Source organism: Pithys albifrons, chromosome 28 (genome assembly GCF_047495875.1).
Source record: "Pithys albifrons albifrons isolate INPA30051 chromosome 28, PitAlb_v1, whole genome shotgun sequence".
NCBI lineage: Eukaryota > Metazoa > Chordata > Aves > Passeriformes > Thamnophilidae > Pithys > Pithys albifrons.
In genome coordinates, this window is record NC_092485.1 from 630,722 (window position 1) to 647,609 (window position 16,888).

The window sequence follows — 16,888 nt, forward strand, 5'->3', positions numbered from 1 at the left end:
AATCATGGAATAGGGACTTTAGGGATCCAATTCCCATGGACAGGGACACCTTCCACTGTCCCAAGTTGCTCCGAGCCCCGTCCAGTCTGGCCTTGAACACTCCAGGGATGGGGCAGCCACAGCTTCTCTGGGCAACCACAGTCTCACCTCCCTGTCAGGGAGGGATTCCTTCCCAACATCCCATCTATCCCTGCCCTCTGGCAATGGGAAACCATTCCCCCTTCTCCTGTCCCTCCAGGCCTCAGCCAAAGCTCCTGTCCAGCTCCTGTCAGATGCTCTGGGCAACCACAGTCTCACCTCCCTGTCAGGGAGGGATTCCTTCCCAACATCCCATCTATCCCTGCCCTCTGGCAATGGGAAACCATTCCCCTTTCTCCTGTCCCTCCATGCCTCAGCCAAAGCTCCTGTCCAGCTCCTGTCAGATGCTGCTCCAGCCCACAGACCATGGAATCATGGCATGGTTTGGGTTGGAAGGGATTTTAGGGATCCAATTCCCATGGGCAGGGACACCTTCCACTTGACCAGGTTACTCCAAGCCTTGTCCAACCTGGCCTTGAACACTCCAGGGATGGGGCAGCCACAGCTTCTCTGGGCAACCACAGTCTAACCTCCCTGTCAGGGAGGAATTCCTTCCCAACATCCCATCTATCCCTGCCCTCTGGCAGTGGGAAGCCATTCCCTGTGTCCTGTCCCTCCATCCAAAGCTCCTGTGCAGCTCTTTGAGGAACAGCACCCTGTGCAAGCTGCTCCAAGGGTTTAAAACCACTCTGTTCCAAGTTTCATGGAATCGGCCCAGTGCCACCCCTGCCAGGGGCAGGGACACCTTCTGGGTTGCTCCAAGTTTATCCAACCTGGCCTTGAACACTTCCAGGGATGGGGAAGCCACAGTTTCTCCAGGAATTCCATTCCAGCCCCTCACTGCCCTCCTGAGGAAGAATTCCAACCCAATCCCTGTGTCCCCAGGACCACCGTGCTGCAGAGCATGAAGTTGGGAGTGGATGTCAACCGGCACAAGGAGATCATTGTCAAGGCCATCTCTGCTGTGCTGCTCCTCCTGCTCAAGCACTTCAAGCTCAACCACATCTACCAGGTGAGGTGGGCTGGGGTCCCCCCACCCCCGAGGGGGCTCTGGGGACAGGCAGGACCCCTGGTCTGGGAGGGCTTTGCCAAGGTGGGCATCAGGCACAGGGTGGGCTCCATGGACTGGGGGAGCTTTTCCAAGGTGGGCATTGGGCACAGGGTGGGCTCTGTGATCCTGGAGGGCTTTTCCAAGGTGGGCATTGGGCACAGGGTGGGCTCCAGGGGCTGGGAGGGCTTTGCTAAGGTGGGCATCGGGCACAGGGTGGGCTCCATGGGCTGGGAGGGCTTTTCCAAGGTGGGCATCGGGCACAGGGTGGGCTCCATGGGAGGGCTGGGAGGGCTTTGCCAAGGTGGGCATTGGGCACAGGGTGGGCTCCGTGGGCTGGAGGAGCTTTTCCAAGGTGGGCATCGGGCACAGGGTGGGCTCCGTGGGCTGGAGGAGCTTTTCCAAGGTGGGCATCAGGCACAGGGTGGGCTCCATGGGCTGGGGGACAAGGTGGGCATTGGGCACAGGGTGGGATCTGTGATCCTGGAGGGCTTTTCCAAGGTTGGCATCAGGCACAGGGTGGGCTCTGTGGGCTGGGAGGGCTTTTCCAAGGTTGGCATCAGGCACAGGGTGGGCTCCAGGGACTGGGAGGGCTTTTCCAAGGTGGGCATCGGGCACAGGGTGGGCTCTGTGGGCTGGCAGGGCTTTGCCAAGGTGGGTCCCCACTGACCCTCTCACCCTCCTTTCCCCCCAGTTTGAGTACATGGCCCAGCACTTGGTCTTTGCCAACTGCATCCCGCTGATCCTCAAGTTCTTCAACCAGAACATCATGTCCTACATCACTGCCAAGAACAGGTGGGTGAGGGGGCTGCTCTCCTGCATCCCTGTGGGCTGTGGGGAGGGGTCTCTGCTTCCTTTTCCCTCTGGAGTCCCTCCCTGGATGCAGGTAGAGTTGGGCAGTGCCCAGTGCAGACGGTCTCCCGTGGGTGGGAGGTGGGGGCTGCATTTCCCCCCATGCCCAGAGGGCATCTGGGGGGGCTCAGGGAGGGATCTGAGGCATCAGGGCAGGATCTGTGGGATCAGCATGACCCCCCTGTCCTTCCTGCAGCATCTCTGTCCTGGACTATCCCTACTGTGTGGTGCACGAGCTGCCAGAGCTGACAGCTGAGAGCCTGGTGAGTGACTCCTCCTGTGCCAGTCCTGACTCCTGGGGTCCTTCCCAGGGGAAAAGGGATGCAGGGAGAGAGCAGGGCTCTGGCACCAAGCCCTGGCGCCCTCAGCATTCCTGTGATCCTGGTGCTGCTGTGGGTTTTGGTGGGGATATGGGGATGGCACATCTCAGGGCAGGGAATGGAGCTGGGAAGGGGCTGGAGCAGCAGGAGGGGCTGAGGGAGCTGGGAAAGCTCAGCTGGAGCAAAGGAGGCTCAGGGGGACCTTCTCCCTCTCCAGGATTCCCTCCCAGGACAGGGGGAACCATCCTGTCCCTCCTGGCTGTCACAAGCACAAGGGGAGCACAGGGAGAGGCAGCTTCTGTTTTACACCCTGGAGAAGGATTTGGGTCCCTCAAGACAGGAAGGACATGGAGGGGCTGGAGCAGCAGGAGGGGCTGAGGGAGCTGGGGGGGCTCAGGTGGGACCTTCTCCCTCTCCAGGATTCCCTTCCAGGAGGGGCAGCCAGGGGGGGGTCGGGCTGTGCCCCAGGAACAGGGACAGGAGGAGGGAATGGCCTCAGGCTGGGCCAGGGCAGGGGCAGGGGGGACAGGGGGGAATTCCTGCCTGGAAAGGGTGGGCAGGCCCTGGCACAGCTGCCCAGGAAGGTTTGGAGTCCCCAGCCCTGGAAGTGTTCAAAAACCACATGGATGTGGCACTTGGGGACATGGTTGGAGTGGCCTTGGCGGTGCTGGGGGATGGTTGGACTCGATGCTCTCAGAGGGCTTTTCCAACCTTAACAATTCCACAAGGGGATGATTCCATGTCTCCACACTCTTTGGACAAGGCTCCTCAGCCCAGCCCAGCCTCTCCCCATCCCTACTCCTGACCTTGCCTGTCCTGCCCCACAGGAAGCTGGAGACAACAACCAGTTCTGCTGGAGGAACCTCTTCTCCTGCATCAACCTCCTGCGCATCCTCAACAAGCTGACCAAGTGGAAGCATTCCCGCACCATGGTGAGGGCTGGGGAACGTTCTGGAGCTCAGCCTGGCTGGACTGAGACTCACTGGGGCCCTGGAGTGGGGACATCTTGGGGAGACCCTGGAGCAGGGACATCTTGGGGAGACCCAGCCCTTGGTGGGAGTGGGAAGCAAGAGAGAGGAGAGAGGGTTGGCACAAGAATCCACCCCAGACACACCCCCTGAGATCCAGGAGCCTGGACAAGCTGAGCAAGGGGAAACATTCCCACACCGTGGGGAGGGCTGGGAATGTTCTGCAGCTCAGCTTGGCTGGACTGGAACCTCACTAAGGACGTGGAGTGGGGATACCTGACCTGGGTGGGGAGTGAGAGGTGACCGAGGGGGGCTGGAAGGAGGAAGGGCAGCTGGGACAGGAGGAGGGGCAGCTGGGGCAGGAGGAGGGGCAGCTGGGGCAGGAGGAGGGGCACTTGGGGCGGGGGCTGGCAGGAGGAGGGACAGCTGGGGCAGGAGGAGGGGTGGCTGGGGCAGGGGCTGGAAGAAGAAGGGATAGTTGGGGCAGGAGGAGGGGCAGTTGGGACAGGAGCAGGGGCAGCTGGGGCAGGGGCTGGCAGGAGGAGGGGCAGCTGGGGCAAGAGCAGGGGCAGCTGGGACAGGAGGGGCAGCTGGGGCAGGAGCAGGGGCAGCTGGGGCAGGGGCTGGAAGAAGAAGGGATAGTTGGGACGGGAGGAGGGGCAGTTGGGACAGGAGGGGCAGCTGGGGCAGGAGCAGGGGCAGCTGGGGCAGGACTGGCAGGAGCAGGGGCAGCTGGGGCAGGAGCAGGGGCAGCTGGAGCAGGAGGAGGGGCAATTGGGGCAGGAGGAGGGGCAGTTGGGGCAAGATCAGGGGCAGCTGGGACAAGAGGGGCAGCTGGGGCAGGAGCAGGGGCAGCTGGGGCAGGACTGGCAGGAGCAGAGGCAGCTGGGGCAGGAGCAGAGGCAGCTGGGGCAGGGCTGGCAGGAGCAGGGGCAGCTGGGGCAGGAGCAGGGGCAGCTGGGGCAGGGCTGGCAGGAGCAGGGGCAGCTGGGGCAGGAGCAGAGGCAGCTGGGGCAGGAGCAGGGGCAGCTGGGGCAGGACTGGCAGGAGCAGGGGCAGCTGGGGCAGGACTGGCAGGAGCAGAGGCAGCTGGGGCAGGAGCAGGGGCAGCTGGGGCAGGGCTGGCACAGGACCCTGTCCCACCCCCGGGCCATTCTGGCAGATGCTGGTGGTGTTCAAGTCCGCGCCCATCCTGAAGCGGGCGCTGAAGGTCAAGCAGGCCATGATGCAGCTCTACGTGCTGAAGCTGCTCAAGGTGCAGACCAAGTACCTGGGCAGGCAGTGGAGGAAGAGCAACATGAAGACCATGTCAGCCATTTACCAGAAAGTCCGACACCGCCTCAACGACGACTGGGCCTACGGCAACGGTACCCCCGGTGGTCCCGCCGCGTTCCCGCCCCGGGGCTGGGGCTGCCCCGGGCTTGGCTCTGGGGGGGGCTGACCTTGCTGGGCCTGGCTGGTTCACCTGGACCAGGTGACCACCAAGCTGCTCTTCCTGGCTCTTTCCAGCTCTTCCCCGACTCTTCCTGGTGCTTCTCAACCCTTCCTGGGCCTTCCCAGTTCTTCCCAGTCCAGCTGAACCAAACCCAGTCCAGCTGAGCCAGGCCCAGTTCAGCTGAGCCAAACCCAATCCAGCTGAACCAAACCCAGTTCAGCTGAGCCAGACCCAATCCAGCTGAACCAAACCCAGTCCAGCTGAGCCAGGCCCAGTTCAGCTGAGCCAGATCCAGTCCAGCTGAGCCAAACCCAATCCAGCTGAACCAAACCCAGTTCAGCTGAACCAAACCCAGTTCAGCTGAGCCAGACCCAATCCAGCTGAACCAAACCCAGTCCAGCTGAGCCAAGCCCAATCCAGCTGAGCCAGACCCTATCCAGGTGAGCCAAACCCAGTTCAGCTGAGCCAGACCCAATCCAGCTGAGCCAGACCCAATCCAGCTGAGCCAAACCCAGTTCAGCTGAGCCAGACCCAATCCAGCTGAGCCAGACCCAATCCAGCTGAGCTAGACCCAATCCAGCTGATCCAGACCCAATCCAGCTGAGCCAGGCCCAATCCAGCTGAGCCAGGCCCAATCCAGCTGATTCAGACCCAATCCAGCTGAGCCAGGCCCAATCCAGCTGATCCAGACCCAATCCAGCTGAGCCAGATCCAGTTCATCCGATCCAGACCCAGTCCAGCTGAGCCAGGCCCAATCCCGAGCTCTGGGATGCAGGAAGGATTCCAGGGAGAGGCTTTGCAGATCTATCCCAGCTCTCAGAGCTCCCTTTGGCTGAAAACCTCGGGGTTTTGCCCTAAATTGGGCTTGACCAGCAGCTTTGATGCCTCCCTGAGGGGGTCCTGGTGCCCCCCACTCAGGATTTGGGAGCTGGGGCAGGGCAGCACGAATTTTTGGGAATGTGATTGGCACGAGGGGTCCGAAGAAAGAGCATCTCCTGTTGGAGCTTTTGAGGACCCCCAACCCCCTTTCCTGAGGGATTTGGGGCAGGGCAGCACGAATTTTTGGGAATGTGATTGGCACGAGGGGTCCGAAGAAAGAGCATCTCCTGTTGGAGCTTTTGAGGACCCCCAACCCCCTTTCCTGAGGGATTTGGGGCAGGGCAGCACGAATTTTTGGGAATGTGATTGGCACGAGGGGTCCGAAGAAAGAGCATCTCCTGTTGGAGCTTTTGAGGACCCCCAACCCCCTTTCCTGAGGGATCTGGGGCAGGGCAGCACCAATTTTTGGGAATGTGATTGGCACGAGGGGTCCGAAGAAAGAGCATCTCCTGTTGGAGCTTTTGAGGACCCCCAACCTCCTTTCCTGAGGGCTCTGGGCTGATGGAAATGCCCTCAGCTCTTCTCTAACCCATTTCCTCCCTCCTGCCCAGACCTGGATGCCCGTCCCTGGGATTTCCAGGCAGAGGAATGTGCCCTCCGTGCCAGCATCGAGCGCTTCAACTCGCGGCGCTACGACCGTGCCCACGGCAACCCCGAGTTCGTGCCCGTGGACAACTGTCTGCAGAGCGTGCTGGGCCAGCGCGTGGACCTGCCCGAGGACTTCCAGGTCAACTACGACCTGTGGCTCGAGAGGGAGGTCTTCTCCAGGCCCATCTCCTGGGAGGAGCTGCTGCAGTGATGGACACGGGGGGGCACACACCAGCCTGGGGGTGCCTGGGGAGAGGGGGCAGGTGGGGGGTCCTTGCCAAGGTGCCATCCTGGGGGTGCCTGGGGAGAGGGGATGACTGGGGGGTCCTTGCCAAGGTGCCATCCTGGGGGTGCCTGGGGAGAGGGGGCAGCTGGGGGGTCCTTGCCAAGGTGCCATCCTGGGGGTGCCTGGGGAGAGGGGGCAGCTGGGGGGTCCTTGCCAAGGTGCCATCCTACCCCTTGGTGTCATTCCAGGCTTGGCCCAGAGCTGAGGGTGGGGGTGCAGCGGCCTGGGGGGCCCTGCTGGGTGGAGGGGTCTGTGTGCACCCTGGGGTAGATCTGCCCACTTTGGGGGATCTGTGCCCACCTCTGGGTAGGGATGTGCCCACCTTGGGTCAGTGCCCACCCTGGATCTGTGCCCACCTCTGGGGGATCTGTGCCCACCCCTGGGTAGGGATGTGCCCACCTTGGGTCAGTGCCCACCCTGGATCTGTGCCCACCTCTGGGGGATCTGTTCCCACCCCTGGATCTGTGCCCACCTGGGTGCCTGTGCCCACCCCTGGCTAGGGACGTGCCCACCCTGGGTCTATGCCCACCCCTGGGGTAGGGATGTACCCACCTCTGGGGGATCTGTGCCCAGCCCTGGGTAGGGATGTGCCCACCCTGGGAGTCTGTGTCCACCCTGGGGTAGATCTACCCACTCTGGGGGATCTGTGCCCAGCCCTGGGTAGGGATGTGCCCACCTCTGGGTGTCTGTGCCCACACCCCCCCCTCCCCAGGGCACATCTACACACCCCTGGGTACATTTAAACCCCCCTGGGTAGATCCACCCAGCCCCGGGTCTGTGCCCACCCTGGGGTAGATTTGCCCACTCCTGGGTGGATCTAAACCCCCTGGGGTAGTTGTGCCCCCACCCCCCGGGTATTTCTGCCCCCCCCCCCCCAGGGAACACTTTCAGGGCCACCACCCTCCTCATGCCCACCCAGCCAGGTGGCACTGAGGGGAGCAGGTCCCTGGGGTGGCACAACAGGCTGGCCCTGCCCAGCCTCTCCTGAAGGGGCTCTGGGGGGCTCAAGGGGTTGTGGGGCCCCCCTTACCCCATGGTGGGGGAGGAGCTGTACATAAATTCTATATATTTGGTGATACCTCTGCCCTGAGTGTGCCCAGGCTCTGTCTGTGCCCCCTCCTGGGCTGGAAGGGGGTTCCCTCTCTCCTGTCCTTGTCCCCATCACCCCCAAAGTCCCCTGGGGGGTCCTGGCCCGTCCCCTGAAGGTTTAATGTTCACCCTTCCCACCTCTGTCCTGGGATTTCTCTGCCCCAGACACCAAACCCACCCCCCCAAGCCTGGCCTTGCCCAGGCTCAGCCTGGCACCCTGCAGGGCCTCGGCTTCCCTGGCACAGGGGCAGCTGCCAGGGCTGGAATCCCGGGGGATTCACCCTGGTTTGAGGGAGGGGAGGCTGGCACAATTCCCACCTATCCCTGCTGGGATGGATCAGGGCTGAGCCTGGTGCAGCTCCAGGAGTGAATCCAGCCCTGGGAATGCCCCTGGAGACTCCAAACCCCATTCCCAGGATCCAGGTGGGAATTGCCCTCCCTGCCCTGATTTTATAGCAGTGCCAAAGCCATAAATAACTTATTAAAAATATGTTTTATTGTTTAAAATGAAAATCCAAATCCCCCCAGTGTGGGATGGGGGGGGGCACCCATGGTCAGATTTGCCTCAAAACCTTTGAGTTTTGGCCAAAACCTTTGGGGCACAGGTGTGATGCCCCCCCAGGGGGGTCCAGGTGCCCCAGCAGTGCCCACCCCACCCCAACCAGGGTGGCATCACAATTTGGGGGATTTTTGACTCAAGGGGCTGTAAAAGATTTGGGGTGACACCCTCCAGGACCCCCAGAGCAGATGAAACGTTGGATGCCACGGGGTGACCCTCCCTCTGTCCCCCTCAGGACTGGCCATGCAGGTGCCACCTCTACAGGTCCCCCAAAATGAGGAAACCCCCCTAAAGTGGCAGAACACCCCCCCCCAAAATGGGGACCTTCCCCAAACTGACCAGTTGTGCCCCCACCACCCCAACTGGAGCACTTTGGGGGGGGGTTCCACCTGGGGGGGTTAAAGCATCTCCCCAACCTCATCCATCCACCCACGGGATAACCAGTGACCCCTCCAGTTTGGGAATCTCTGTCCCCACCCCATGGATTCACTGCCCACCTGGGGGTCCAGGTGCTCTGCAGGCACTGGGGCTGTGCCAGGGCTTGGCCTGGGTCTTATTCCCCCCCAAAAAAAAGGGGAGCAGAAAGACCTGTGGTGTTTTTGGGGGGCTTCTTGGACATGGCCCTGCCCCCAGTAACCCCCCTCGAACACCAGTACCTGTCCCAGTGCAGTGAGTCTTCCCAGTATGGACTGGGAGAGGACGAGCCCAATTTCTGCCCTTGCTGGTTGCACTGGGGGGTGTTTGAACTGCCAAATTTCAGCTGGGGAGGGGAGAGGACCCCCTGAAACACCCAGTGCCCCCCACCATGGTGCCCCCAGGCCAGTCCCCACTCCCAGACTGGGACGCAGATTCTGGGGGGTGAGGGGGCTGCAAACTGCTGGGAATGTCCATCAAACCCCGTTCACTGAACGTGAGGAGCCACTTTTGGGGGGTCCTGAGCTGCCAATGCCAGCCCAGGGGGCGGGGGTGACCCTTTCCCCCCCCAAATCCCCCCGTTAACCCTCCCAGTGCAACAACATCGCGCTGGATTCAGGACAGCGGGAGTGGCGAAGGGCGATCCCCCCCCGCTGCTCCCAAATCGCGGTGCTGGGGGCGGGGGGTGGAGGGTCCGTGTCCCTCCCCCGGGGGGATCATGTGGCCCAACTGAGCAGGTTCCCGGCCCCCTCTTTGCTCTTCATCCTCAGCGGCATCAGCGCTTTGTAGTCGTGCTGGGGGGGCGGCTCGAAGGGGTGGGGGGCCAGGCCGGGCAGCCCGTGCAGGGGGTACAGGCTGCTGATCCCGGGGTGGGCGCCCGCGGAGCCGGGAATGGCCATGAAAGCGGGGCTGGGGGCGGGGGGCGCGTACGGGGACAGCCCCGGGGCGGGGGGCGGCTCGGCGGGGCTGACGGGGCTCGGCCACACGTGGGTCTGCAGCTGAAAGGACCGAAAACAAGCCCAGAGTGAAGGGGGAGAGCTGGGTGAGGGAACATCACCCCCTGCCCCACTCACATCCTGCTCTTGCCCACCTCCGATCCCCCTCATTCCCCCTTGGATCCCCCTGAGCTCTCCCTCAGATCCTCCTCACCACTCCCCTCTCAAATCTCCCTCACCAGCACCACCCCATTTCCCCCCTTGGATCCCCCTCAGACGCCTCCTGCCCCTCCCTGGGATCCCCCTCATTCACCTCCTTGGATCCTCTTCATTTCTCCCCATCTCAGGTCCTGCTCACCACCTTTGGATCCCTCTCTTCCCCCCCTCAGACCCCCTTCATTCCCACTTGGATCCCCCTCATTGCCCCCTCGGATCCCATTCACCCTTCCTTGGATCCCCCCCATAACCTCAGATCCCTCTCATCCCCCCTCGGATCTCCCTCATTCCCTTTTGGATCCTCCTCATCTGTCCCCCCCATATCTTACTCACACACCCTTCAAATCCCACTCATCCCCCCTTGGATCCCCTCCATAACCCCTCCTCAGATCCCACTCATCCCTCCTCGGATGCCCCCTCGGATCTCCCTCATTCCCTCTTGGATCCTTCTCATCTGTCCCCCCCCCCCATCATCCCACTCACCCCCCCCTTCAAATCCCCCTCATCCCCCCTCAGATTCCCCACATGCCCTTTGGATCCTCCTCATCCCCCCTGGATCCTCCCCATACCCCTATTGGATCCCCCTCATCCCCCCCAAATCCCCCTCATCCCCCCTCAGATCCCCCACAAGCCCTTTGGATCCTCCTCATCCCCCCTGGATCCTCCCCATACCCCTATTGGATCCCCCTCATCCCCCCCAAATCCCCCTCATCCCCCCTCAGATTCCCCACATGCCCTTTGGATCCCCCTCATCCCCCCTGGATCCTCCCCATACCCCCCTCAGATCCCCCACACCCCCATTGGATCCCCCACACCCCCATTGGATCCCCCACACTCCCATTGGATCCCCCTCATCCCCCCTGGATCCTCCCCTTACATCCCCCACACCCCCATTGGATTCCCTTCATCCCCCCTGGGTCCTCCCCATACCCCCCTCACATCCCCCACACCCCCATTGGATCCCTCCCTGGGTCCTCCCCATACCGCCCTCAGATCCCCCACACCCTCATTGGATCCCCCTCATCCCCCCTGGATCCTCCCCATACCCCCCTCAGATCCCCCACACCCCCACTGGATCCCCCTCATCCCCCCTGGATCCTCCCCATACCCCCCTCAGATCCCCCATACCCCCCTCAGATCCCCCACACCCCCCTCAGATCCCCCTCATCCCCCCCAAATCCCTCTCATCCCCCTCAGATCCCTCACACCCCCACTGGATCCCCCTCATCCCCCCTGGATCCTCCCCATACCCCCCTCAGATCCCCCACCCCCCCCTCAGATCCCCCACACCCCCCATTGGATCCCCCACACCCCCCATTGGATCCCTCCCATCCCCCCTGGATCCTCCCCATACCCCCCTCAGATCCCTCACACCCCCACTGGATCCCCCACATCCCCACTGGATCCTCTCCATACTACCCTCAGATCCCCCACACCCCCATTGGATCCCCCACACCCCCCCTGGATCCTCCCCATACCCCCCATTGGATTCCCCACACTCCCACTGGATCCCCCACATCCCCACTGGATCCCACTCATCCCCCCTGGATCCTCCCCATACCCCCCATTGGATCCCCCATACCCCCCTCACATCCCCCACACCCCCATTGGATCCCCCTCATCCCCCCCAAATCCCTCTCATCCCCCCTCAGATCCCTCACACCCCCACTGGATCCCACTCATCCCCCCTGGGTCCTCCCCATACCCCCCATTGGATCCCCCACACCCCCACTGGATCCCCCACATGCCCTTTGGATCCTCCTCATCCCCCCTGGATCCTCCCCATACCCCCCTCAGATCCCCCACACCCCCATTGGATCCCACACACCCCCACTGGATCCTCCCCATTCCCCCCTCAGATCCCCCACACCCCCACTGGATCCTCCCCATACCCCCCTCAGATCCCCCACACTCCCATTGGATCCTCCCCATACCCCCCCCCGATCCCATTTACACCCCTCGGATCCCCCTGAGATTCCCCCTGAGATCCCACTTATCCCCCCCCACCTCCTTTTCTCTATTTTAGTGGCCTTGAGGGGGGTTAAATCCTGGCTGAAATATTCCCCCCGGGAAGGTTTGGCCCTGGAGATGGGGGTGAAACTGAATTTTCAATTATTTTTATACTTTTCCATACTGGGGAGGGAAAAAAAAAAAGGCAGGAAAGGGGCGGGAAGCACAAATGGACTGTGGGGACATCCCAAAACCTTCCCCAAAGGATTCGTTCCCACGGGAGCTGGAGTGGGACACACACCACCTTCCTACATGGGGGAAAATGTGATTTTCCCTCTTTTTTAATCCAGGGCCACCCTTTTCCCAAGGGCTGACGGAACTGCAGGGCCCGTGGTGGGGAGGAGGGTCGGGAATGGGGGATGTCTGGATTCCCTGGGATGGGACCCTCCCCGGGAATGGGGGACACAGGGCCGGGACACACCCGGCTCTCACCTCCTGGATTTTCCCGTAACGTTCCCGTTTCCTCCACTTGGCCCGTCGGTTCTGGAACCAGACCTGGGGACGGAGAAGGGGGTGAGGGGCGGGGACCCTCCCCCTGCAGCCGGACCCTCCCTCCTCCTTCCCGGCAGGAAAACGCCTGGATGTGGTGCCAGCCCTGGGCAGGAACCCGCCCCGTGCCCAGCGCTGGAGCCCACGGGCCTTTCCCTCTGCAGACAGCAGGAATTCCTCTTACTCCTCCTGCAAAAGGATCGGTCCTGCTCCGTGCGCGGTTCTTTTCCCTTCCTGCTGCTTCTGGGCCTCGTTTATCCCAGATTTTGCTGCAGAATGCGGCAGGTTTGGGGTCCCGATGTCCCTCCGAGCTGGGGCGGGACTGGGGCTCCAGCAGCGCCTCCCGAGGAGGAGGATGGAGGAGCGAGCCCTGGATCCTTGGCTTGGGGCTCACGTGGTTACAGGTGGTTACATCCAAATCCACCCCAAATCCAGCCCTGGCAGCTCCGGGGGCGCGTCCCCTGCCTGTGTTTTGTCGCCATTCCCGGCTCTGGGAATGGCAGTTTCCAGATGCCGGCGGGATTTCCCTGCCTTCATTCCCTCCTCCCTGGGTGTCCCTCCAGCCTCTTCCCTCCGGGAGCCTCAAACCCCGCGGAGATGCCTCTGGAAGCGCTGCCGAATGTGATGCCGACGGAGCCAGGAATGAGGCTCATCCTCCCCCATATCTCGGGATGTGCCACCCCCTTTCCCATCCTTGCTGAGCTCCAGGGATCGATCCCTCTCCTGGGCTGGCAGCTGGGCATGATGGATACAAGGGAGGGATCACCTTAGGGAATGCCCCGTGGACAGGTTGGCAGTGGCCTCCCAAATTTTGGCTCTTCCAACCCCCTTAATGCAGGAGAGAGGGGGGAAAAAGGGAAAACTGGAAGGAGTTGAGACAACCAGGACCCCCATTCCAGCAGGGGGTGAAGTGGGAGCAGGATTTCCCTCCTGGGATTTAGCATAACCCTGGGAAAACCTCAGCGTGGAGGAGGATGGCACACCCCCCAGCAGCTCCTGCGGTGCCCATTCCCGTCCCTCTGGAGCCAGGACCGTGCCCGTACCTGCACCCGCGCCTCTGTCAGGTCTGTCCGCAGTGCCAGCTGCTCCCGGGCATAGACGTCGGGATAATGAGTCTTCTGGAAAACCTTCTCCAGCTCCTCCAGCTGGAACGTGCTGAAGGTCGTCCTGTTCCTCCGCTTCTTGCCCTTGCTCTTGCCCAGGGGCTCGGGGAGCTCGGGGGTGCCGTGGTCCCGGAGCACGCCCAGGGGTGATGCCAGAGGGCACCCCAAATCCCCCGCGGTTTTTGGGGGGGCTCTGCAGCCTCCAGGAATCGTCTGGAACCCCCCTTTGCAGCCCTTCTCACCTGGGACGGGGGGGAAGGAGAAGGAAGGGGAGGGTGTAAGTGGTGCCAGGGAAGCCGAGAGCTCCTTGTGCCACAACAATCCCATCCCTCATCCCAGCTCCAAGAGAAAGGGGCTCGGTACGGGCACGCAGCAGGACAAATTCATCACCGGGGAGGGCAAAATCCTGCTCGGTGCGGGAGATGAGGGCAGGAAAAGCCTCCCGGAGGTGCGGAACGCCTGAGTGGAGCAGCGGGGACTCAGGGACCCGCTGGGATGTTGGGAGTGGCAGAGAGGGTGGGCACAGGGTTGTCTTGCAGACAGGGCTTTGCCCTCGGCATTCCTCTCCCCATCCATCTCCTCCCACTCCCTTCCTGCCCAGGACAGACCCACAGGACCCACCAGTGGCCCCCCCAGCTCTGGTGGTGCCCAGACCCCCACCTCGGTTCAGGGGGAGCTCCGTGCCCACGAGCTGGCACTTCCTTGGAGCTGCAAATCCCAGGAAAACACTTGGAAAGGAGCAAAAATTAACGCCCTATTTTTTTTTTCTGGAAAAGAGCTCCCCTTTCCCTGGGATTTTGGGAAGGGAATTTGGGAGTCCTCCCTTCCCCACACTCGTCTGGGACCAGGGCAGGAAATCTGGTGTTGCCCCTCTCCCCTCTGTGCTGCTGCACCTCGGGAGTGGCAGCTGGAGCGGGATCAGGGTCCGGAGGTCACCTCTGTCCCCGCAGGAGGATCGTTTGGCCCCACCTGGGGGCACACAGAGCTCAGCAGCCCAGGGTGGTTCTGGCTGTCCTTGGGATCCCGAGGAGCTGAGTCAGGGAAGGGAGAACCGAGGAGGGAATTCGGGCATGGCGTGGGGTCTCCCAGTAGCGGAGGAAACAACCTAAAAACGCTGGGATTGCCCTGATCCCACCTCAATCCCAGCTCCAGGGATTTGGAATTCCCGGGGCTGGGAATCCCCGGACCCCTTGGAGGGGCAGGATCAGCCCCGCGGCCGCTGCTTGGGGGAAGTGGATCCTCCTTCCCAGCCTTTAACCCCCACATCCCACAGGAGAGAGGGAATGGGATCCCCATCCCTGCGGGCTCCCCGGGGCTCTGCACCCCCCAAACCAGCCCCTGCCGAGACCTTTTCCGGCCTTTCGGGTTTGATTTTTGGTTGTTTCCTAATTAAGGCAATTTGGGGGTTACGGCGCAGCCCAGCCCGGATCCAGCTGCTTTGAATTAATGGGAAAACGGAATCTGGGGGAGCTTTTGGGGGGCGGCTGCTCCTCATCCCTCTCGGTACCGACCTGTCCCTGTGCCTGGACATGGATAACGGTGAGGGGATGAGCCCAAATTCCCATTTCCTCCCTGCTTTGGCCTCCGAAGGGTTTTAATGATAAAAAACAAGTCCCACCAAAATGCAGAGCGAAGGCAAAACCCCCAAATAGAACCAAAATTAAGGGGGAAATTACCAAAATAAAATTCCACTGCACAAAGGGTTAATTTGGGTCTTTGTTTCCCTCTTTTTAAAGGCAAAAAAGGAGCGATTCCAAGCGGGATTCAGCATCGCAGATAAATAAATAAATACCCAGAAAGAAGGAAAAGGCAGGAAAGAAGCGGGATCCGGTCACGCAGCTAAACAAACACAGCGGCACAGGGGGACAAAATACGGGAAAAGGGGAAGAAATAGATATTTCCTCCCCTCTCCTTCCTAAAGTGACCCCCCCGGAAGATTCGGCGGCGCTGGGTCAGGCGGCAGCTGCGGAACAGCTGCACAATTCCTGGGATAACGCGGAGGGGAAAGGAGAACTCCAAGGGATGGGGGCACGGAAAGAGCTCCCGGGAACGGGGGGAGACCCCCGGGGAAGGGCGGCGGGAGCAGGTAAGAGTGGGGGGCGTCCCGGTGTCCCCAGTTCCCTCTTCCAGGGGCTTTTTCTACCTGTTCCCTGCGGCGGGGGCGGCTTTGTTGGGTCCCACCTGGTTCCCATTTTCCCGCTCCGCTGCCTTTTGCTTCTTATATTAAAACGAAACGGGGGTTAAAAGGACGGGGGGTCCTGGAGGAGCCCCCGACGGGCCCGGCCGGGAAAGGCGAGGATGCAGGACCAGAGACCCCGAGGGTGAGCCCGGAGAGGGGTGCGGAGCCGCGGGACCCCCGGGCCGAGGGGATCGGGGTGTTCTGAAGCCTCGGGAGCCCCGGAGTTGGGTACGGGGACCCCCGGGCGTTGCCACCCCCGCGGCCCGGCCCCCTCCCCGGGCCCGAAGCAGCCCCCGGTTTGTGCCGCCGGTCCTGCCCGGTGGGGTCCAGGAACGGGAGGGGTGGCCGGGTGCGACTTCCAGACTCCTTCGGGGAACGCGCCCCATCCCCGGGAACGCGCCCCATTCCCCGGGCACGCGCCCTATCCCCGGGCACGCGCCCCATCCCCGGGCACGCGCCCCGATCCCGCCGGGCCCCGCCGCTGCCCCCGGGCCGGTCCCCGCTGTCACGGGGGTCTCTCCCGGGTCTCTCCCGGGTCTCTCCAGAGTCTTGGAGCAAGGGAACCGTCCCAGAGCCCGTGGGCTCTGTCGCGACACAGTCCTGGCTGCCGACACCCGGACTCGGCTGCCGTCGGGGGATGCCCCGACGGGGCCATATCGCGACAGCGGCCCCCTGGCTGAAGCGGCCGGGAAGCGTGTTGGCGATAGGACGCTCTGGGAGGGGGACAGGGCTGGGGGTCCCGGCAGGGCCCGCGGGCGGCTCAGAGAGGGGCGAAGAGAAGCAGAAGGGGCCGGGAGGGGCTGGACGCGGAACCCCCCACCCCGCGCCCCACCCCGGTACCTGCGGCCCCGGGCGGGTACTGCGGCTTCCCAGGGACGGCCACGGCGGGGGGGGCGCGGGCTGCAGCCCCCCGGGCACCGCGCGGGGCGGGGGCTGAGCCGGGGGGGGCCCGGGGGGGCCGAGGGCGAAGGCGGCGGGAGGCCGAGGGACCCCCGGGGGACCCCCGGGCCGGCGCGGCGGGGGGAAGGCCGGGCAGTTCGGAGCCTCCATGGCGCGGGTTGGAGGGGCCGGGGGTGGCCGGTGGGAGCGCATTTTGTGCGGGGGGACCGGGAGGAGGGGGCCGGGGGGGAGGGATCGCCCGGCAGCCCCCCCAGCTCGCACCCCCCACACTCCACAGCCAGTCACGTGCGTCCTCCCAACAGCTTCGTTAACCCTCTAATCCCAAATCCACCCCCCACCCCGAGGGCCCTTTCCCGAGGGGGTCAAATCCCTCCATCCCGAGGGCAGGGGTGTGGGAAGAGCTTTGCTCCCCCCTCCCAGTGTTACCCAGTGTCTCCCAGTGTTTCCCAGGGTTACCCAGTGCTCCCAGTGTTTCCCAGTGTCTCCCAGTGTTTTCCTGTGTTTCCCTGTGTTTCCCAGTGTTTCCCAGTGTTTCCCAGT

At 62.9% G+C, this 16,888-nt stretch overlaps 2 protein-coding genes across 3 annotated transcripts in view; one reads left to right on the plus strand and one right to left on the minus strand.

Moving 5' to 3' along the window:
• Nucleotides 1–7,539, plus strand: part of STRIP1 (striatin interacting protein 1) — a 30,480-nt gene extending 22,941 nt beyond the window's left edge. For both annotated transcript variants that reach the window (XM_071578681.1, XM_071578680.1), the window contains exons 16-21: nt 964–1,090; nt 1,821–1,921; nt 2,175–2,241; nt 3,126–3,230; nt 4,429–4,633; nt 6,132–7,539. In XM_071578681.1, coding sequence (XP_071434782.1) covers nt 964–1,090; nt 1,821–1,921; nt 2,175–2,241; nt 3,126–3,230; nt 4,429–4,633; nt 6,132–6,379 — 853 coding nt within the window. In that variant the 3' untranslated portion in view covers nt 6,380–7,539. The remainder of the gene's footprint in view (nt 1–963; nt 1,091–1,820; nt 1,922–2,174; nt 2,242–3,125; nt 3,231–4,428; nt 4,634–6,131) is intronic.
• Nucleotides 7,540–9,232: 1,693 nt separating this feature from the next.
• Nucleotides 9,233–16,498, minus strand: ALX3 (ALX homeobox 3). The gene is given in 6 exon segments (XM_071578753.1): nt 9,233–9,514; nt 12,110–12,172; nt 13,210–13,511; nt 16,289–16,359; nt 16,361–16,396; nt 16,398–16,498. Coding segments are annotated over 6 exon segments (855 nt in total).
• Between the last annotated feature and the right edge of the window lie 390 nt (nt 16,499–16,888).